At 34.7% G+C, this 23,346-nt stretch overlaps 1 protein-coding gene and 1 long non-coding RNA gene across 13 annotated transcripts in view; one reads left to right on the top strand and one right to left on the bottom strand.

Annotated features, from left to right (window-relative positions):
- RPS6KC1 (ribosomal protein S6 kinase C1) overlaps positions 1-23,346 on the top strand; it is a 141,611-nt gene that overhangs the window by 38,601 nt on the left and 79,664 nt on the right. For 4 of the 5 annotated variants that reach the window (XR_012063509.1, XM_006198767.3, XM_072948525.1 and 1 more), the window contains 2 exons: positions 693-786; positions 11,459-11,821. Coding sequence is in view for 4 of the 5 variants with exons in the window: in XM_006198767.3 (XP_006198829.1) it covers positions 693-786; positions 11,459-11,821 (457 nt within the window). In the remaining variant the exon portion in view is untranslated. The remainder of the gene's footprint in view (positions 1-692; positions 787-11,458; positions 11,822-23,346) is intronic. The other variant, XM_015234758.3, reaches the window with a different exon arrangement.
- Positions 1-23,346, bottom strand: part of LOC140688738 (uncharacterized) — a 42,441-nt gene that overhangs the window by 9,369 nt on the left and 9,726 nt on the right. The window lies entirely within an intron of this gene.

The raw sequence follows: 23,346 nt of genomic DNA on the forward strand, positions 1-23,346 counted from the left end.
AAATGATGGTCACATGGAGAAATTAGTGTTAATATTTATTAAAAATGTGTCTCTTTAATAAAACATCTTACATTTATTTAGTTTTGTGTATATTGTATTCCAGTGATTCTGAAACATTAGGCACTTCTGGGGTCATCTGAGATGCTGTGTGGTATGTTATAGTTTTTAATTTGGTAAAATTAAATGACTTCCTAATGGAGTCCATCATTTACCACTAATTAGAAAGACTAGTGACTACTAAGGATACTGAACAGTATCTATCATGCTAGCTGGTGGGCTTTTTCTTTTTCTGCATTTTTTAATGAGTACTTTTGATAGATTGAAAATAACATGCTTTTGTGAAAAGCCACGCGTTATTATAAACATTATAAAATTCCTATTGAATTTTTAAAATAATAGGCTATTTTTTTAGAGTGGTTCAGTTTTACAGAAAAACTACACAGAAAGTATGGAGTTTTTCCTGTATTTTCCCCTTACTCCCCTCACAGAGTTTGCATTGGTGTGGTACATTTGTTAAAACTCATGAACCAATATTGATATCCCTATTAATTTTTTAAGAGCAATTATAATCTAGTTTAATAGATGAACATTTCGGTAATCCGTATACGTAGTTGAGATGACTATTGTTCATTTATTATTTATTTTTTCTTAATCTTATTGACAATGAAGCACAGTTATCCTTCTCTTTTTAGGGTGGAATAGTCAATGATGGTTCTGAATTGATTGGTCCTGTTGAAGCTTATTCGGATTCCCTCATTGATAGCTTTCCTGAGTGTAGTACAGAAGGTAAGAGATTTTAATTTTTTTTTCATTTCAGTCGTTTTAATTGTAGAAGAGTATAAATCATATCTGCAATGCAAAAATAGTTGGATGTAGGAATTTGAGAGTATTTCACTTTTTGAAAAAAAACTTTCTCCTTTTCATTTTAATGTCACTAATATTGAGTGCATAATACTGAGCTGATGATCTCTTACTCTTAATTGACAGCTTTTTTCTTAGCCATGTATAAAATAATGATTCATCCTCCAATTAACAGCTTCTTAGTTTTGATGACATGTGGTATCATGAGTATGCAGAATTTGTATCGTCTGCTGTAAGAATGCCTTGCTAACAATTATTTAGCAGCATCTGATTTCTAGACAATGAATTTCAAGACTGGCTTTAGAAGTTTAGTCATGTACTAGAAAGAATAAATTTAAAGCAGTTTTAGTGCTTTTGATATGTTTTATAATGACATGAGTGTAAACCAAAGCAATTTCTGTACTTGTAATTACTTTAATTCAAGAATGCTTAATCTCTTGTTTTACTTCTTGAATTTCTGTGAAGAGTTAAAATAGATACACTTTGGTCTTTAAATTTCCTTAGCTAGTTTTCTTCCAGGAAAGATTTTAGAATTAGAAAAGAGAGAGATTTGGGGGCATGGGTGGGAAGAGTCTTTAAAAATAGGTAATTAGATTTGTTTGAGGTGGCTTAGGTTTGGTTTATATAAATGAAAAATCATAGGCTAGGTAGTGTTTGTTGATCTCTTTCACGAGTAAGAATTTATGGTAGAGGAGAACGGTTTATGACTCTAACAGGGGAGGCAGCATAATCTCATCGCAGTGATGTGTTTGCGGGGACATGTACTGATGTCATACATTGACAGACGCATTGACATAGATCTAGTGCAGTAAATTCCATCTTGTTTTGGTAGGAGCAGCAAGTTCCCATCCATGGTGTGGGATGATGCACTTAAAATTTATTTTTCTTTGGGTGCTACCACATTGAGAAGTAATTAAATTTTTTTTTTTGATTTTCATGATGGCTCCCATTGACTTGAAAGCAAAGTCCATGAACTAATACCCAGTGTTCTGTGTAATGTATAGGGGGCCTTAGGCCCAGGGGTCTCCATTGGGTCCTCAGTACCTTTGACGCCATCTTGAATTATCCAAGGTCATAGGAAAACATTGTTGACAGTAATTTTACTTTATAATCCATCAGGTTTTTTTGGGGGGGGAAATCTATTCTCCATGACCTATTTTGATCTGAGATCCTTGCTAGGTTTAGAAAATCTAATCACTGCTTGGGATCCCAAGATGTCTCTGTTTCTAGAACTAGTTTCCTTGGAGAGTGACTTTGCTGGCTGTTGATCTGACTGTTGCCTCAGAGATACACTACTCCTGAGAAAGAAGGAGAGGGCATTTTCTGCCTGCAAAATTTGCTGACTTGGTGATGTTCAAGAGAGGACAAGAAGGAGAGTTAGAAAGATTTGTGGGAGAGTATTCCGTGGGGAGGGAGTACAGTTCTTGGTAATTACAAAATGTTTCTTTTCCCTCCGTTTCTTGTTACAGGAATTGAAGGGTATGTGATTTGGAAATAGATACATTCTTTGACATCCATAATAGGTCTTTTTTACCTAAGTAGCAGTCAGGCATGATGAGAGAAGGGTGTCTCAGGAGCCTGTTTTAGTATAAGGTAATCATGGATGGTAGTGATGCCAGGGGTCTTTTGCCCTTTGCTTTAGTTTGAGAGAGAAGGGGACGAACGCTATTATTTAAGAATGACTTTTCTTGGGATGGTGTTCTAAAATATGGAAGACTTTTCAGAATAAAAAAATGGCTGTATTAACGTTAAAAGAAGATATAACCTAAGCTGGAATGAGCTTGTAATTTATTGTCCAAACTGAGAATTAAAGAAGATGCTATTAATAAGGACTCCAGGACAACAAGCATAAACCAGGACTGCTCTGGCAAACTGGGTGTACTGGCCACCCTCCCTACAGCAGTTGTGTCAGAGTTGATCTTTGATGTTTCAACAAGATAAATTTTCCTTGGAAGCAGTTATTGTTTAGGAATATGTTTTTTATGAAAGAAATTGGGGGTAACATTTCTGTGAAAAACACAGAAAAAGACTTCAGATACCTAAAAGTAGTACTGAGATTTTGTCCTTTCAGTACATAGTTTAGTTATCTAACTATACTACCATCTCTAAAATGCACAGTGATCCATGAAGAATGAAAACATGCTGTTAATGCTTATGTTTTTTACCCCCCTCCCTTTAAAAGCCCTCATGCCGGGCTAAGTAATCCTGCTACAAGATACTGTGCTGACAAATACAGGTCAGAGTGTCAGACAGCTTGCAAATTCACTGCTATTTGAGAGAAGAAATGAATTTTAAATATCATTAGATTGTCTGGCATACTTGGCAAGTGGAAGATTTACTTTCACACCAAAAGGTCTGCAAACCCTGGAGACAGCCAATGGAGAGGGCCTCTAGTAGCAACAGAGCAGGGAAGCCGGCAGCCAGCCAAGCCCCACAGGTACACAGTGAAATGGAAGGTCGTAGAGGGGTGGCAGTGGCAAATGCTTGTGATTTGGATTTAGAGCCAAAATGTGAGGAGGTGATTCACTCTGTAACAACCCCTCTGAGTGCAGTATTTTAAATGGTGTTTTGAAGGCAGATTCATCTTTCATACTTGTGGTTTAGTTTGCCAGTGGGATGAGCCAGGGGGGCAAATCTTAATGCATCGTCTGCTGTGTCGAGGTCCTTCCGTTAGAGTTTGACATGGCAAGTATATCACCTATCGGAGAACAGATGTGGAGGCTAAGTGATCATTATTTTTATTAGGACCATAAAAACGCAATCAACAGGTCTTAATTTACCTTGAAAGAAAGTTTTCCGAGGAGAACATAAAGAACTGGATTAGTGGGTTTCAAAAAATTTCATTATCTGATAGTATGGTGCAATAGAGGAAACCCATTTAAGATTTCATAAAACCAATAATTTGGTGATTAACCTCTAAAACTATTTTATTGAATATGAAATTGAAAATTATAAAATTATTTGGTAGGTTTTTAGATCAAAAGTTAATACTGTTTTATTTTTAAAATGAAATGCTGGTTACTCTTTACCTCCTTTGTTTGGGGAAATTAAACTATATATTTTCTCAAAGATGAAAGAAGATCTAATTGATTGCTAACATCTTATTTCCTTTCTTGAATTCCATCTTTTTGTTGAATTAAACTTAGTTATGAAGTTACTGTGACATTTGTGGAAACCTGACCAAAATGGTGCATGGGAATTGAGCTGCTTGACATGTTTCCCTCATCTGTTGGCCCGTGGGAAGGATGTAGGCTGCTTTACTGCCGTGCTGGCCTTGATATGGGAGCCTTTGATGTTGGTATAGGCTCATCTGGTAACCTGTGTCATTTCCTCTTCCTAATACATTGCTTTACTTTCTTTGCAGTTTTGGGAGGGACATTTTCCAGGTGTATGCAGCCAATAAGAGAAAATAATTAGGTGATCATAATCACAAATACAAATTGAGAGATCACCTTCTTATATGTTGCATATCATAAGAGTGAGCATTCTTTTTTCTTTAAACATCTTTCTTACGGTATGATTCCTGTACAGTAAACTACACATTTCAGTTGTACAATTTGATTAATTTTGAAGAGTGAATATTCTTAAATGTCTTTTGGAGTAGCCAAATTTACCTGTTTTCTTTTTCTTTTTTTTCTTTTTGCCTATAAATTGTGGAGTAAGAACTCCCTAAGTGCTCACTGTAACAATTGTAGGCATAAGAAAGGATATGTTAAGTTGTCTTGAATTAGCTGTTTTAGAGTAAATAAGATGTACATTTTGAGAATATTGTTTATGCTGGTCTATTAAAATCAGGATCTCTTAAAATCACTTTCAGTTCAAGATTTGTGTATTTATTTGATGACACGGTAATAAGTCTTTCCATTACATAGATGAGCACAAAGATGACAAAATATGGAAAGCCTAATTAAAAGTAAATTAAATTTAAAGTAGAATTTAGTGCAAATGTCCACTAGGTGGCACCATGAGAACTCTAAATCTTGTTACTGGGATAATTCCAGGCCCTCCTGAATTGTGTTACAGTGTGCTTATTCAGTTTGAAGTTCCTTTTTCTCGTAAGTGCTTATCTGCTTAACTTTTATTCACTATCCCTTATTAGTTGAATCTTCTTTGGTGGGAAAGCTTAAAATAAATAGAAAAAAAAAGAACAAGGTCTTATTCTCAAGATAAGCACAAATGAGAATGTGTCATTGTGTGTATGTGTGCATATAAAACAAATGACACAAATTATAAATATTGACCTTTAGCAACTCTGGGACTATTGAGGATAATGGTGGTTATTAGACTTTAGGGGCTGGAGGGGTAAATAACAAAAAATTCATGATATGTTGTGGGAATGGGTTTTAGAGTAGAAGGAACCTTGGGAATGATATTGATAAGTCTCTTCTTTTACAGGGAAAAATTGGAATTTCAGAGAGGCCAGGCCAGGTGCCCTAGACAGTCAAAGTATTCTAGATACTTAATAACAATCACAGAACTATGTTTTGAATAGAGATTTAATTTTACAGAGGGGAAGGTAGTGAAAATACGTATTAGATACAGGAAGCTCAGTGTGGGCTACTTGTGTGCTGGTAACAGGTTTGATTTGCAGAGAAGATTGTAGAGAGCAGCAGCATAAAACATTCATTAGGCAGAAATGGAAGCCAACTCAGACATCTTTGTTGTTCATGATAAGATAACAGTATTACGGTTGTAATTGTGATTGATGTGTTGTTTTCTGAGCTTTTTTCTTTTTTTTAACCAAATGTACAGTAGATATTTCGATGTTCTTTTTATAAATTTTCAAAGGTGAAGGAAAGACATGTCCCAAGGGCGTTATGAAAATGTGAAATGTCAAAGGAATGGTTCTTTTTAGTAACAATAGCTATTACTGAATGATGAGTTGGCAATCAAGTACAGGAATCTTAGCTAGCATCGAGTTTTAGATTTAGGTATTCATTTAAAATCATGTTTATAAGGGCTTATTTCTTAATAGAGATTGATACACACGTCTTCTGCCTCAGGGTGACCTCTGTTCTGTTGGCTAGGTGTCTTGCTTTGTGTGTGAAGCTTGAGTTATTGCTACTAGGAAAAGCAGACATTCCCTTTCATTGACTGTGGCAATATTTGAACCTCAGGGCTCAGTGAAAGCTATCAGCTAATAATAATGAGGCCATGTATTTTATATGTAGTTGGCCATGAGAGACCACCTGTTGTTCTAAAGGAAACTGATCTCTTTTTGCAGATGGTCTTCAAATACAGATTTCTGATAGTTTATAGTATAAAGATTTATTCTGTGGCAACTCAACCTTTTCCCCTGGTGCCTGTCTTTCAGAGTTGGTGTCCTAGACAGATTTCACTATACTGCCCTACTCTGAGCACTTCAAAGCACAGAAGGTGAGGGTAGGTAGGTGAACTGGGATGCTATACAAACCCCTCCTGTCTGTGGCTGCTTTTTAACCAGTCACCTGGGGCCCTCTAATAGCCCTGAGACTTGAATCTCTGTGATACGAACCTGGAGGCAGAACGCTTTCATAGAACCTTTGACTCCCCCCCACCCCCCATCCTTTCCAGAAAAGGCTTGGGATTTTGACTTGATGGTGTTGGTAAGGGATGCACCTTTTACTCTCATGATGGCCCAGAGGGCCCCTTTAAACATGGAATGACTCCAGGTTGGTTTAACTTTTGACAAATAGTCTCTGTATCGTCAGTTGTTGCTCTGCCTTATCCACAGTGTTCTTCCTACTCACCCTAACTGAGACCCTCTTTCTTGCAGCTCTCTTTATCTTACTTGTTAACTTCCTGGCTTTTAGGGAACTAGTATCCATTTCATGTGACATTTATATGTGCAGCTTTGTATAAAACAGGTTGAATGACAGGACTGTGATTTCAAGTTGAGCAGGTTTATTTCAAGCAGTTGAGCAGGTTCAGTAGATTTATTAAGGATATAAGGTGAATAAACCAGGTACTGAGTATTTGCATGTTTCTATCTGTATCTTTGTATTCATTCCTGAGGTGGTGACGGGGAATATTTTTCTTGAGCTGGTTGGGGAATTCTTCATTGAGAAGAAGAAATTTAGAAAACGCTTAAATTTGGAAGAGAAAAATATCAAGAGAGTACTAGATTTGTTACAATGTATGGTTCAGGAAATACGATAGGGTTAGGCTTTTCGGGTATATTAGGGTGCATCTTAAGAGGAGAATTAGAGGAGGAAAATAAGAAGTGTTAGGGGTTAGTCTACTTTAAACAGATCTGTCTTTGTAATCATTTCTGTCTTTTCTCTTAAGTTAGAAATTCCTTGGCACTGGCTGCTGGATGATTCATAGAGGCCCTCATTTTATAAATTGTGTCTGTATAACATAATCTTTATTTTCAAACAAATTCCCAGTTTGAGCCCTCGCTGTATCTTCTTTGATATCCTTCTCACACAGAGCCTTAAGGGCTTGCCATCTTACAACAAATATGGTAAGAGTTGCCTGTAATCCCACCACACAAAGTTCTGGTAATATTTAGCATATCTTCCCAGCCTTTTTCCTGTGTTTGTGTTTTTAAATTAGAATTATAGTATATATCTCTTGCTTTGCAGTTTGTTGTTTTTGATTAATAGAACATGAATACTTTAGCCTTAAATGTTCTCCTATGACATAATTTTTAGTAGCTGTATAATATTTTACATAGGGATGAGCCATAATCTACTATTGTTAGGGATTTGGTTTTTCCAAATTTTTACTGATTTCTTTGGTGAATATTCTTATATATAGATTACATAGATCTTTTTTTTTTCACATCTTTGATTGTTTTTGGTATAAATTGCTTAATTTCTGGGCCAAAGATACAAGCTTTTTTTTGCATCTGTTATGCATTGTCAAACTGTTCTCCAAAAAGGTTAAACCAGAAGAGTTCTCTTTGTTTCCTATTGCTTTGCCTGTTTAGACTAGAAAAATCCCTCTTCCTAACTTGCTAGTTTTTATTTGTTTGCTTGTTTTGAAATATTCCTCATTCAGAATTAGGTAAATTTGAAAAGGAAACCATTTGTATAGAATATTTATTTATTACTTTATTTTACTGTCTGACTTTCTCCCTAGGTATTTTGTTGATCTTACTTTTCTGTTCTAATTTCATTTAATCATGGTAATAAAATAAGGTTGGACAAGTAGGAGGAAATAAGATTATGTGACTAGATTTTTGTGGTCAAAAGCCAAGAAACTGAGTACACATAACTTTACCCTCTTGCCCTTTGGTACTATTGTTCTTGTTAGAAAGGAAAGTCAGGCAAAGCATGAAACAGTACAGTGTGATAGATGATGTGGAGGTTATAGTGACAAGACACCAGAGAGCGGACAAAAGATCTGTAACAGTATTTCCTTTCTTTTGTGATTAGCTGTAGAAACCACAACACTTTTTTTTGGTCTATTTGTTTATTAATTTTAATGAACCAGGTTATATAATGATACCATTTAAGGAAATACATTTATATTGGATATATAAAATATTTAAAAAATTTTTAAAAATCTCTTGTAAAGTTTATGTATTTCTCAAAACAGTGGATAAATAATTTTGCAGATTGCTATAAAAAGATTCTGATTTTAAATCCTGTCTGTACAGTTGAAATGTCAGAGAATTGAAAAGATTCCCACTACGTCCAGTGAATTTCATCTGAAATTGTGAATTTAATGAAATCTGTTGCTTTGGGGGAACAAAATACTATTAGTACTTTATGGGCATTCTAAGGATTTGAGAAAAAAAAAAAAACAAAACTCCGAAAACAGAATACATTGACAAAGTGCCAAAGTAGTGTCTACAGCTGATTTGAAATTTGAGCTTAGCTGCCAGTAAATGTTTTTATGCTAACTTACTTTATTTGATATGAAGTAAGCAATTTAAGAATATAATAGAGGTTAACAAACTGTGGCCCATGGGCCAAATCTGGCCTGCCACCTGTATTCATATGACCTACAAGCTAAGAATGGTTTTTGCATTTTTAAATGGTTGACAGAATTCAAAACAATATTATGGCATGTGAAAATTATGTGGACCTCAAATTTCAACATCTGTGTATGAGATTTATTGGAGCACAGGCAGACTTTTTCATCTAGGTGTTGTCTGGCTGCTTTCGTGCTACAACAGTGTTGATTAGTGTGACAGAGATTGTATGGCCCACGAAGCCTAAAATACCCTGTGGCCCTCAGAAAAAAAGTTTGCTGACCCCTGGTATAGAATTGTATACTCAAATCCACTTTTAATTTTGACTTAGTATATGATCCTGGGTTGGGGGGATCATTTTCTTAATGTATTTTCCTTTCTGAGAAACGTGGCAGGTAGTCGGTGTTCAGTGATGCTGCCGATCTCACGGCTGTTCCCAAACCTAAGCTTTACCTAAGCCTATTTGCAATCTTCTTTAGTGATGTAAATCAGTGGCTCTCAAATTATGGTCTTTAGCCCCCAGGTATTCCTGAGATCTTTTTAGGGGATCCCCAAGGCAGAAACAATGTTTATAATCTAGGAAATTGTTTACTGTTTCTTCTCTGTTGACATTTGCACAGATGATGCAATATCGGTGGTGGGTGGCACTGCTGTGCTGGAGCATGAATCAAGACACTGATATGAGATGGTAACAGTAATCATTGCACATACCTACAGTGAGACCAGTGCTAATTTCATTTAGGAATGTCCTTGATAAAGCAGTAAAAACTGTTAATTTTATTAAATCTCAACCCTTGGGTACATGTCTTTTTGAAATTCTGTGTGATGAAGTGGACTATACGTAAAACGTTACATACTGCACTACCGTGGTTATCTGGAGGAGAAGTACTTGTGCAGTTATTTGAGCCATAAACTAGCTATTTTTTTCTTGGGACCCCATTTTTTCTTGAAAGAATGATTGACAAAAATCATTCACACTTGGGCGTTTAACAGATATGTCTTTTGAAAGTGAATGAAGTGAGCTGACACTTCAAAGAGAGCAACTGACAGTATTTATTGCCAATGATAAAAGTTTTCAACCCCAAATTAGAATTTTAGAGAACCTGTATCTGCCACTTTGAGCTTGACAGTTACCCAATACTTAAAGAATTTTCTGATGAGGTTGGCGGTGTTAAGTAACAAATATGATTTTCTTAGAGATATTGTAATAATGAAATCTGTCACCATTTGGAGGATCTGTGTAACTCAGAGAGCTAATATTTTCAAAATGACCAGGGTGTGATGTTACAAACTCATGCATGGATAAAAGATCCATTCAGTGTGTAAGACAGACCCATGGATTTGAATGTAATAGAAACAGAAATTTCATTGACAAGAATTTATATTTCACATGAAAACTAAACCAAGAAACTACCATTTGTCAAGTTTTGTTGTAATATCAAAAAACCAATATCCACAGTTACTTTAAAAGGCTACTTAAATATTCACCCCATTTTCAATTACTTCTGTATGTGACATTTTCTTCAAATTTTTCAACCAGAACAACATCTGACAACAGATTGAGTACAGAATTAGACATGAGAATCTGGCTATTTTCTGTTAATAAAGATTTTCAAAGATCTAAAGCAGTGCCACTTTTCTCAGTAAATTTTTTTTTGTTTTGGAAAAATATAGGTATTTTTACAAAAATTGTGTTAGCATGTAATGTGCTTCAGTGTTTAATTTTAAACGTTCAGTCTACTTTCTAAATATCAAGGTTGGTAAATATTTATAGTTATAGTCCGTATATGCAAAAGCTCTTCGAGGTCCTCAATTATTTTTAAGAGTGTAAAGGGAAGTCCTAAGACCAGAAAGTTTAATAACAGTTATTGTAGTTCAAGGTCATTTACCATGAAGTCAGTTATATGAAATGGAAGAGGTAATTTTCATTCCTAAATGTTTCAGTAGGAACCATTATTCATTTTCTGTCAGAAAACTAAGATGCAAACATGGACCAGAGCTTTCTTAAAAAGCCTGTGGAGGGGGAAAAAAAAAGCAAACCTGTAGAAGAGGCTGAAACATGGATTTCTAAAAATTCAGTTTAAAAAAAAAATAAATGACATATATTTTCCAGATATGGATGGTTACTTAGAAGTACACCTGTGAGGATACATTATATAATAGTTAATTAATTATTATGCAGTTGCTATAATATTTATAATTTAATGATAGCCTATTATGTGTATTAACTCTAGTCTGCATCTAAAGCCCTGCTTTAATATTATTAAGTAACTTGCTGTTGCTCACCAGTAAATTTTAAGATCTGGGAGTCAAGCACTTCTTTTTGTCTTACTCTGAAGCTCTTACTCTTTTAATCATAATGCTGTTGTTCATAGCAGCTGTGTGTACAAGCATCTGCCTTCTGTGAGTAGTTTACAAGATCTTGTGGCTCTTTTTGACAACAAGGCTAGATAAAGACTGTCTTCAGTTTAGTTTGATAATTAAGGCAAGGAAATTGTCTTCCAGAGTTGTAGAGAGACTGCAAAAATGAATGAACTAAACTGAAACAAATTGCTAGACACTGACTTCCATCAGTAAATTACAGCCTTCCTAATTAACTTGGGTAGTATGAAAAAATGAATAGTCAGTGTGATTTGTATTCTTTTGGCTGATTCTCAATTTAATATCTGTTTACTGTTGTGATTGTATTTCTAGGCTTCTCCAGTGACAGTGATCTGGTATCTCTTACTGTTGATGTGGATTCTCTTGCTGAGTTGGATGATGGAATGGCTTCCAATCAAAATTCTCCCATTAGAACCTTTGGTCTCAGTCTTTCTTCGGATTCTTCAGCACTAGGGGCTGTTGCTTCTGATATTGAACAGAACAAAACAGAAGAAGAACGGGAAAGTCGTAGCCTCTTTCCTGGCAGTTTAAAATCCAAGCTTGGCAAGAGAGATTATTTGGAAAAAGCAGGAGAATTAATAAAGCTGGCTTTAAAAAAGGAAGAAGAAGATGACTATGAAGCTGCTTCTCATTTTTATAGGAAGGGAGTTGATTTACTCCTAGAAGGTGTTCAAGGTATAATTTTATCTGTATTAATGTGTTTTGGCATGGTCTTAAGTTGGTTGCGGGGAAAAGGTATATACATATAACTGTTTCTTGTGTATAGTCCTGTGTAAAAACAAGACTGAAAAGGAGACATTACTGAAGATTAAATTACCCAAATGTGGATATCTGCTTTTAGTTATGTGAGATGGAAGACAGTATCAGAGATACTTAACTCTGATCAATCAACCAACAAAAATGGAATTTAAAATCAAGCTTCTGAGTCTCTTGTATGAATAATGATGTTTTTTTCTGATGTGGGCAGTGTTCACCAGCCTTCACCTCTCTCCGAAACATTTACAGAGATTCTTTAGTGCATTTACTCTTAGTGTCCTGAAGAGACAAGACGAAATAGGCTTTTAAACTAAGAATGTAAAGGATTCTAGGATTTGTCTGCCATTCTGATTTTGTTAGTTGCAATAATTCTCCGCTAATTAAATGGGGATAATAAGGGACATGTAGAGCTGAATGTTGCTGAATGTCTGTAAGTAGAACTTAAGCTTTTTTTTTTTTTAAGCATCAGTTTTTATCATCTTGCCTTTTCCTTATGGAAGCGGATTGAAGCATACTGCAGTTTGTTACATGATTTTCTGGACACAGTAATCAAAGGTTGATAGGACCTTCTTCCAGTGGTTTTCTTTCCAGAAAATCATCATTGTCGTTGTTCTGTGATCTTTGACTTGTTAGTCCCATTTGGATGACCACACTCTCCTGGATTACTAATACTTTTTTTTTTTTTTTACTAAAATACTCCCAGCTTCACTATGCCTGGTGTCCTGTAGTCTGGAAGCCTTCTATTTACTCTTCCTAGACCTTAAACCTTTCAGTCTTCTAATGTGGTGTAAAGATGAATACTTGGCTGTATGGAGTGGAAGAAAGAGTGTGTGTAGTGGCGTCCTAACTACTTCTTAACCAGGATTTTGATGAATTCTCTTGTTTTCATCCATCACACTCACTTCTGTAGCTACCTAATACCACCAGTTTCTGAAATTTTGGACAGATTTACAGTGCTATGTAAGTCATACAGCTTCCTTGAGTTTCCCAAGTCAGGAACCACTCATTCTTCTACTTTTTAGCTGCTAAACGTTTGTTGCTACTATATTCCCTCTCAGTCTCTTTGTTTTTTGCAAGATTTTGCCTTAAAAATAATTTTTTTACTGCCATGTTAATGGAGTGTCAGGAGGGAGCTTCTGTTATGGTTTGACTGATGTAAATTTTTGTTTTTCAAGTAGTTTCATAGTCTTGGGTGTTTTTGCTTGCTAGTAGAGCATTCTGGTCTTAATGATCTACTCCTTTTTCTTTGTCTTCTCTCTCATTTCGGGTTGGGAGTTTAAAATGGGAATGAGTTGCAAACAGTTGGCTCTGATATTTTTCCGTTTCTTTTTATATAATTTTGTGCTAAAACACAGAATTGACATATGTAAAAACACATCACTGTGAAACATTTTTGTGTCTAAAAATTATTTGCATTTAACCTTAGAACACTTCATAATGTTACCACTTGATGGCACCAGAAAAATGAAAATCTTTGCTTCAGAATCAGAATTGTGGATACATATCAGCAAATAACAACAACAAAAAAATCATTTAGTTAGTTACTTTGTGATTATGGTGGTGAATTAAATTTCTCCTCTAGAACTCAATACCAAACCTTGTAGATCTCTATCTTAAGGAATGTTATTATTTAAACATGTTTTTCCTACTTATCTTATGCCTGTCTCTCTGAAACCACAATAGCCATTTATGCCTGGATTGGTTTTTATGGTTAATATGCCACCAAATCTAAAAAGTTATACTTGACTAATTATCCATTTTATTCATACAAACTGTGGGAACCACAATCACAGAATTCTCACTTTTAACCAAAATGTAAAAAATAACCTCTGTTTCAGTCCCATGGTTATGGATTTAACTATGTGTTAAATGTAATGGCCAGGCAGTGGTTCTAGTCTGTGGATTCTATTTGCAAGTAAGTATACCAGTCACCACCTAACAGACACATGGACATTATTCTTAAAAATTTTTTTTTCCCCTCCAGTTTTATTGAAATATATTGGACATATGACATAGTACTAAAGGTGTACAACATAATTATTTGATATATGCATGTATTGTGAAATAATTACTGCAGTAAACTTAGTTAATATATGTCACCTCACATAGCTAGAAATTTTCTTCTGGTGCTGAGAACTTTTAAGATCTATTCTCTTAGCAACTTCCAGATATACAGTACAGTATTGTTAACTATAGTTACCGTGTTGTACATTTCATCCCTCAAATTTATTAATCTTATAAATGGAAGTTTGTATTTTTTGACCACCTTCTCCCCTTGCCTCTGGCAGCTGCTAATCTGTTCTCTGTTTCTATGAGTTTGGCTCTTTTTAGATTCCACATATAAGTGAGATTATATGGTATTTGTCTTTCTTTGACTTATTTCACTTTGCATAGTGCCCTTAAGAATTTCTTTTTTGTGGTTGAATAATATTCCATTGTAAATATATACCACATCTTCTTTATCCATTCATCTGTTGATGGACTCTTATGTTGTTCCATATCTTGGTTATTATAAATAATACTGCAGGTATGTCATGGAGGTGCAGATACATCTTCAAGATAGTGCTTTTGTTTCCTTCTAATATATATCTGAAAGTGGAATTTTTCAATCATATGATAGATCTATTTTTAACTTTTTGAGGAACCTCTATATTGTTTTCCAAAGTAACTGCACAAATTTAAATTTCCACCAGCAATGTACAAGGGTTCCCTTTTCTCCACATCCTTGCAACATTTGATATTTTTTGATGACAGCCATTTTGACATGTGCGATGTGGTATCTCACTGTGGTTTTGATTTGGGTTTCCTTTATGATAAATGATATTAAACACCTTTTCGTGTACCTGTTTGGCATTTGTATATTCTTTGGGAAAATGTCTATTCACTTCCTCTGCCCATTTTTTAAATCAGATTAATTTTTTTTCCTATTGAGTCATGAGAATTCTATATATATTTTGGATATTAATGTCTTAACAGATATATAAGTTATAAGTAATTCTCCCATTTGATAGGTTGCCATTTCATTTGGTTGATGGTTTCCTTTGCTGTGCAGAAGAAACTTTTTAGTTTGATGTAGTCCCACTTGTTTAGTTATGCTTCTGTTGCCTTTGCTTTTGGTTTCAAATCCAGGAAATTATTGCCAAGACTGATGTCAAGGAGCTTATCCTCTATGTTCTCTTCTAGGAGTTCTATGGTTTCAGTCCTTGCAGTCAAGTCTGTAATCCATTTTGAGTTGATTTTTGTGTATGGTGTGAGATAGGGATCCAGTGTTACTCCTTTGCTACTCAGTTTTCCCAGCACCATTTAGTGAGACTATCCTTTCATTATCCTTTCCCTGTTGAATATTCTTGGCTTCTCTGATGAAAATTAGTTAACCATACATGCATGGGTTTATTTCTTGGCTCTCTGTTCTGTTCCATTGATCTTTGTGTCTTTTTTATGTCAAAACCATACTGTTTTGATTACTATAGCTTTGTAACCAGGAACTGTGATACCTCCAGTTTTTTTCTTTCTCAAGATTGTTTTGCCTTTTAAGAGTCTTTTGAGGTTCCCATACACATTTTAGAAACTTCTGTGAAAAATGCCATTGGACTTTTTGATAAGGATTGCTTTGAATCACTGGATCACTTTGGGTGGTATGGACATTTTAACAGTATTAATTCATCCAATCCATGAGCATGGAATATCTTTCCATTTGTTTTTTTCTTCTTCACTTTCTTTCATCAGTGATTTGTAGTTTTTAGCATACTAATCTTTCACATCCCTGGTTAAATTTATTCCTAGGTATTTTATTCTTTTTTATGCAATTATAAGTAGGATTGTTTTGTTAATTTCTCTGTCTAGTAATTTATTGTTAGTGTGTAGAAACACACTGATTTTTATATATAGATTTTGTATCTTGTACTTTTACTGGATTTATTAGTTTAACAGTTTTGGGGGAAGTTTTTAGGGTTTTCTGTATCTGTTATCATATCATCTACAAAAGGAGACAGTTTTACTTCTTCCTTTTGATTTGGATGACTTTTCTTTCTTTTTCTTGCCTAATTGCTCTGGCCAGAACTTCCAATACTATTGGAATAAAGTGGCAAAAGTGGGCATACTTGTCTTGTTCCTGATCTTAGAGGAAAAGTGGAAAAGCTTTCAGCTTATCACCATTGAGTGTGATATTGAGATAATGGGCTTTATTCTTTAATTTGTGGGGAAATTGGGGGCTCTAGCTTGTGAGCTAATTTGACTTTTATGAGCAGAAGAGATGTTTCCTTGGAGAAACTTACTGAGACATCACTGTAACTAGTTATACCTATGAGGCATTTTAATTTAACTCTTGCTGGAGGAATTGTTACTTGTGACCTTGGATTGGATTGGCATGCTTTATAATAAAATAACTTTCTAGATATCTGATAATCCAGAGAAATAATCTTCCAGAGCTAAGTAGAAGTGTTTTGTACAGGGGTTCTTATGAGTTTTCAGATTTTGTTGTTCTGGATACTAATCATTCATCCTGACTAAACTATTCATCCTAAAGGAATTTATCTAGGTTGTTTATAGATCTGATAAAGATGGCTTGATGTTTTTCTTACTTAACTGGTATTTGCACAGCTGAGACTAGATGCAGAACACAATAATAGCAGCAGTTCTGTTTGCCCATCCAGCAGAGAAAAAGCATATTTTGATAGTGGTAACTTTGAATTCTCCTTTTGAATTCAACACTTTACTTACTTTGTCAATTTAGAAATGGCTCTTGAAATTAAGATACTCTCTACTCCTCTAAGTCCTCAGATTTTTATGGATTTAAGAGAGAAAATCCAAAGGTCAAGACTGAAGGAATCAACTTGAATCTTTGAAGAGAATGTTTCAGTACATAACCGTTGTTTCTGTCTTGTTTATGTATTTCTGCAAATGGCTGATATGATTAATCTGTATTCATAGGGTGGGCTCATTAGAATAATTGTGATAGTGTAGAGTAGCAAATGGATGACAAAAAGGTATTAATGAAATGTTTAAATAATTTATTATTTATTACATTCCTGTCACTGTGGAAGGGTTTTTTCCTTAACATTATTTTTAATCCTCAGAACAAACCTACAAGCTGACCTATGGCTGGTTATACTGGGTTTTCTCTAAGGACACCAAAATTTAGAGGGTGCAAACATTTAATATAATGATTCTAAAAGCTTGGCACCTAGTTAGGAAGAATAATTATTTAAAACAGGAAGCTACCAGATGGCGAGCATTGTTAGTAACACCCATCTGTGGCCTACGTTATGAATTACAGAGTTGATCTGAGAGCTGGTTTTGTTTAGTTTGTTATAGGTGCCAACATGGCTGGTTTATTTTGTTTGTAAGGTGAATACTGGAATCCCCATTTTACAGGTGGAAAAAACTAGGACTTAGATAAAGTAAGCAATTTGCTCAATGACACAAACCAATACAATTTTCAGCCAGGATTTAAATCTAAGTCCTTCTGAGTTCAAATCTTGTCTTCTTTCCACTATGCCATGCTACTTCTCACAAATAGCTTCCCTAATTAGATTAGCTTTTAAAAATGGAAACTCAAGCCTCTCTGGTATTAAATATTTTTAACTTTTGAGTATTTATTCTTTTTCCTTCTACCCATTTATTTCTTTGCTCCTTCAACCATTTATCCATTCAGTTGATCATTCAACAAGCTTTTATTACTTGTATGTACCAAGTACTGTGATGGTGAATATAAAATATTTTTTTTGTAAAAACATAAAATTGAAGGATGGCCCTTCAAAATGAGACTCCTTCCTCTCCCCTCCCCTCCTCATCCTCCCCTGTCTGTTTCTATTTAAATCTCCTGCATACATTATGGCTTTCACAATGGAAAGAATTCCTGGATGCTGTTGATACCTAATTTTTCTTGGACAAATTTGTTGATATTTTTGACTTGTGAGACTCCTTCTAATGTTATTACTTAGCTGAGAGATACAAACCTTCTTTTGCAATTTTCATCATGGTAAATGATATAATAAAAAATACCAAGCCATTTTTCACAGTTTTACCCCATCCCTGGGTTCATGTATGCTAGGCTCTCTGATAATCCAGACGTATTTTAAAAACTGACCTAGTGTGCTAAGGTATTACATCATTCTGGGTCTCTTAGTGGGTCTTGACTGTTCTTCTCCCCCTTCCCATGGTGAGGAATAGAATTTCTGGAGAAATCATAAACCCACATATACTTCTAGGTTTCCTTTGAGTCACTTTTACTAGCAGGATTGTAGGGTTGGTTCTAGAACATGTTCAGGCTCTATGAATGTGGCTAGTCTCTGCAGTCGTAATGATACATACTCAAGTGCTTTAAAAAACAGTTCTTTTTTTATGGAAATATAATTGATTTACAATGTTGTATTAGTTTCTAGTGCATAGTATAGTGATTCTGCTTTATATATCTATGTAGTCTTTTTCATTATAGGTTATTACAAGCTGTTGAATATAATTTCCTATACTATACAGTAGGACCTTGTTTATCTGTTCTGGATATAGTAGTTTGTATCTGCTAATCCTAAACTTCCAATTTATCCCCTGCCCTTCCCCTTTGGTAACCATAAATTTGTTTTCTGTCTGTGAGTCTCTTTCTGTTTTGTAAATAAGTTTATTTGTGTCATTTTTTTTAGATTCAACATGTAAGTGATATTTTTCTTTCTCTTTCTGGCTTACTTCACTTGGAATGATAATCTTTAGGTCCATCCATATTGCTGCAAATGGCACTGTTTTGTTCTTTTTTATGGCTGAGTAGTATTCCACTGTATACATTACCGCATCTTTTTTTAAACATTATTTAATTGAGTTATAGGCATTTTATAATGTGTCAAATTCCAGTGTAGAGCACAATTTTTCACTTATACATGAACATACATATATTTATGGTCACATTTTTTTCGCTGTAAACTACCACAAGATCTTGTATATATTTCCGTGTGCTATACAGTGTAATCTTGTTTGTCTATTCTGCATATGCCTGTCAGTATCTACAAATTTTGAAATCTCAGTCTGTCCTTTCCCAGCCCCTGCCCCCTTGATAACCACAAGTTTGTATTCTATGTCTGTGAGTCTGTTTCTGTTTTGTTTATTTTAGATTCCACATATGAACGATATCATATGGTATTTTTCTTTTTCTTTCTGGCTTACTTCACTTAGAATGACATTCTCTAGGGATATCCATGTTGCTGCATATGGTGTTATGTTGTCATTTTTATGGCTGAATAGTATCCCATTGTATAAATATACCACATCTTTATCCAGTCACCTGTTGATGGACATTTAGGTTGCTTCCATGTCTTGGCTATTGTAAATAGTGCTGCTGTGAACTTTGGGGTGCATGTTATCTTCTGAATTAGAGTTTTCTATGGTTATATGCCCAGGAGTGGGATTGCTAGATCATCTAGTAAGTCTATTTTTAGTTTTTTAAGGAATCTCCATACTGTTCTCCATAGTGGCTGCACCACATTACATTCCCACCAGCAGTTAGGAGGGTTCCCTTTTCTCCACACCATCTGCAGCATTTATTGTTTGTGAACTTTTTAATGATGGCCATTCTGACCAGTGTGAGGTGATACCTCATTGTAGGTTTGATTTGCATTTCTCTGATAATTAGTGATGTTGAGCATCTTTTCACGTGCCTATTTGGCCATTTGTATGTCTTCATTGGAGAAATGTCTGTTTAGGTCTTCTGCCTATTTTTTGATTGGGGTTTTGTGTTTTTGTTTTTTTTTGTTGTTGTTGTTACTGAGTTGTTCGAGCTGTTTGTATATTCTGGAAATTTAAGTTCTTGTCAGTTGCATCGTTTGCAAATATTTTCTCCCATGTCTTTTTGTCTTGTTTATGGTTCCCTTTGCTGTACAAAACCTCATAAGCTTAATTAGGTCCCATTTGTTTATTTTTGCTTTTTTTTCTATTGCCTTGGTAGACTGCCCTAAGAGAACATTGCTATTATTTATATCAGAGAATGTTTTGCCTATGTTTTCTTCTAAGAGCTTTATTGTGTCCTGTCTTATGTTTTAGTCTTTATGCCATTTTGAGTTTATTTTTGTGTATGGTGTGAAGGAATGTTCTAACTTCATTGGTTTACATGTGGCTGTTCAGCTGGCAAATCCCTAGCTGTGGATTAATTTAGCCACTTCTTTTGAAGTATCCATAAATTTCCGTTAATTCTGGTTTACAGAGGTTGCTAACCAAAATGAATTCATTGTTACTAATCTTAACGGGCCCTCAGTAATGATACTTATCCTTAAGGTTCCTTTGTTAACTCACAATCTGCAATCTACAGTGAGTGTTTCATATAACCTCTGCTTTCCTAAACCTCTTCTACAAATTCCAGTGACACCACACTTTCCTTCATTTTCTTTCTTAGGTTGACCTTTCTAAGTTTACTTTGCCATCTCCTTCTTTCCCATTTGACCTTTTGATGTTGGAGTTTATTGAGATTTGGTTGTCAAACTTCTTAGGCTCCATACCCTGATTTCTTAGTTGATTTCAGCATTACATAATTTTGGTGACTATATACAGTAACACTGTATAATAGAAATATAATGTAAGACACATGTATAATCTAAAAATTTCCAGTAGCCACATTAAAACTAGGACTTCCTCTGCTGGCCAATATTGGGTAGTAGGGACTGTATTTACTCTCCTTCATGAAGCAACCAAAAAACCAGACAAAGTATATATAACAGTGGTTTTAAAACAGTGGGCATTAAGTAATGAAGGACAGTGTTTTCTGAGATACAGGAAACAAATGAGATGAGTCTTATGATTGCCCAGCTTACTGTCATGAGTTTCCAGGCTGAGGTTTAGGAAGAGGGAAGCCAGGTGGATCAAGGCAAAACCTCTGAGTTGAAGAGATGAATCTAAGAGTCCACAAAGACCAAAGCTAGAGTTTGTATTTAGAGCCTGTGAGATCGTTGCCTGATGTCTAGTGTTCTATCTAGAGAGGAGATGACTGTGCAAAGATTTGCAGTGTCCCCTGGAATATTCAGCAGAGTACTGATTAGTGCATGATTGTGGAGAAGCTACCCACAGTCATGGAAAGATTCCCTAAAAGGATCAAGGGGAACATTCTTGGCACTCACACAGGGCTGAAAATAGTATCCCTAGCAGGCAATCTTGAAAACTTCAGTCGTGGGGAACTAGGGAGAATACTCAGAAGTCTTGCCCCAGTAGTGTGCAATAATGGTTAGCTCTAGGCCCACCCTGACAACTCTTAGAAGCAAGACCCCATCCCCCTACCCCAATCAAACTGCTTGCAAGAAGCATAACCATCCCAGAACAAAACTCAGTAATGCCTGAAAGCTTTCCAGATGTGAGTAAAACATTCTACAGGTCCAAAAAGCCCAACAAATTCAAGGGTAAGAAACAAGAAAACTACACCAAGGCATATCAGATTGCTCAAAACCAATGATAAAGAGAAAATCTTAGAAAATCTTAAACTTAAAAGCAGGCAGGAAAAAAAAAAAAGACATGAACAGAAGGACAAAGATAAGAGTGATACCAGATTTCCTGTCAGAAATAATATAAACAAGAAGACAACTGATGAACATATTTAGCATATGAAAATTTAAAAAAAACCCTGTCAAATGAGACTTCTATATCCAGTGAAAATATATTTCAAAAATGAATGCAAATTTTCTGTCTCTGTTTTAGCAGTTATTGAGATAGCTCTGCCTAATACTGAATTGTCTGTTTCTCCCTTTATTTTTCAGTTTTTACTGCTTCTGTTTTTAGGACTCTCTTATTAGCGGCATGATTTTTTAGAGTTATTACATCATTGATTAATTTGACTTTTAATATTACAATTTGTTAATTGTCTCTAGCAAAATTTTTTTCTTAAAATTTATTTTGTTGGATATTAGTATAGCTTTCCACCTCTCTCATGATTACTTTTTGTATTATATGTTTTTTCATCCTTTTACTTTCAACATGTTTCTTTGAATCTAAGTATGTCTCCTATAGACAGGATGTAGCTAGATTTTATTAATCTAGTTTTATAGTCTCTTTGATTGGCATGTTTAATCTTTATACATTTAATCTGCTGTCTTAGTGTTTATTTTCTATATGTCTCATCTCTTTTTTGTTTTTGCTGCCACCTTTTGTGGTAAGTAGTTATTTTTCCACGGTACCTTTATTATCCATTTTTTTCTGGGTTACATCACTTTGACCTTTTATTTTCAGTAGTGGCTTTTTTGAAGATTACAGTAGTAAGTATTTTAACTTAAAGCATTCCACTTTAGAATAAACTACCTTAATTCTAGTAATATAGAGAAACTTTGCTTTAGCATAGCTCCCTTCCTGTCCTACTTTTTGCTAGTTTTGTGATATATGTTACATCTGTATATAAGTCCTACAGTGCAGTTTTACGATTACTGATTAAGTTTACTTGTCTTTTAAACCAGTTAGAAGAAGAAATGAGAAAAAATATATTTATACTATCTGTTTAAAATTTACTTAAGTAATTTCCTTGGTGCCTTTATTTTTTAATTTAGATTTGACTATCTGCTTTCATTTCTTTCTTTCTCTCTTTCTGTTTCTTTTTTTTCTTTTTCTTTCTTTTCTTTCTTTCTCTCTCTGTTTTTTCCCCCCAATATTTCTTGTAAGGCAGGTCTACCAGCAACAAATTCTCTCATCTATTATGCGGGATGTTTATTTTTGTCTTCATTGTTGATAGTTTTTCTGGATATTGGATTCTTGGTTGACAGTTTTTTTTCCCTTTTCAGCATTTTGAATATGCCATCCCACTGCATTTTGTTTTTCATTTTTCTGATAATAAGTTAGTTGTTAAATTTTGTTGAGATCTCCTAGTATGTAATGAGTAATGTTTATCTTTTGCTATTTTTAAGATTTTCTGCTTTGGCTTTTGACAGTTTGGTGTTATGCATTTAGGTGTAGATCTCTGAGTTTATCCTTCTTGACATTTGTTATAGCCTCTTCATATTTGATGACATTCTTAGATATGTAGATCAGTGTTCATCAAATTTGGGAAGTTTTCGCCTATTACTTCTTCAATTTTTTTTTTCCTTTTCCCCCTCTCTCTTCTGTATTTCGGACTGGATTAATTTGTATGTTAGTGTGTTTGATGGTTTCTACAGTTGTCTGAGTCTGGTTCTCCCCCTGTACCCTCCTTTTTAATTGTTCAGTTTTATTCAGACTGGTTAATGTCTACTCATTTATCTTCAACTTTGCTGATTCTTTTTTCTATCAGCTCAGTGTGCTGTAGAGTAATTTTTAACTCCAGAATTTCTATTTGGTTCTTTTTTTACAATTTGTGTGTTTTTACTGTTAATCTGTATTTGTTGATTTATTGTTTTCGTGCTTTCTTTAACTCTGTAAACATGGTTTCTTTTAGTTCTTTGAACATATTTATAATAATTGTTGGAAGTGCTTCCTAAGATTTATACATGAGTCCCTTCAGAGACAGTTTTTACTGA

The sequence above is a fragment of the Vicugna pacos genome, chromosome 23, assembly GCF_048564905.1.
Source record: "Vicugna pacos chromosome 23, VicPac4, whole genome shotgun sequence".
NCBI lineage: Eukaryota > Metazoa > Chordata > Mammalia > Artiodactyla > Camelidae > Vicugna > Vicugna pacos.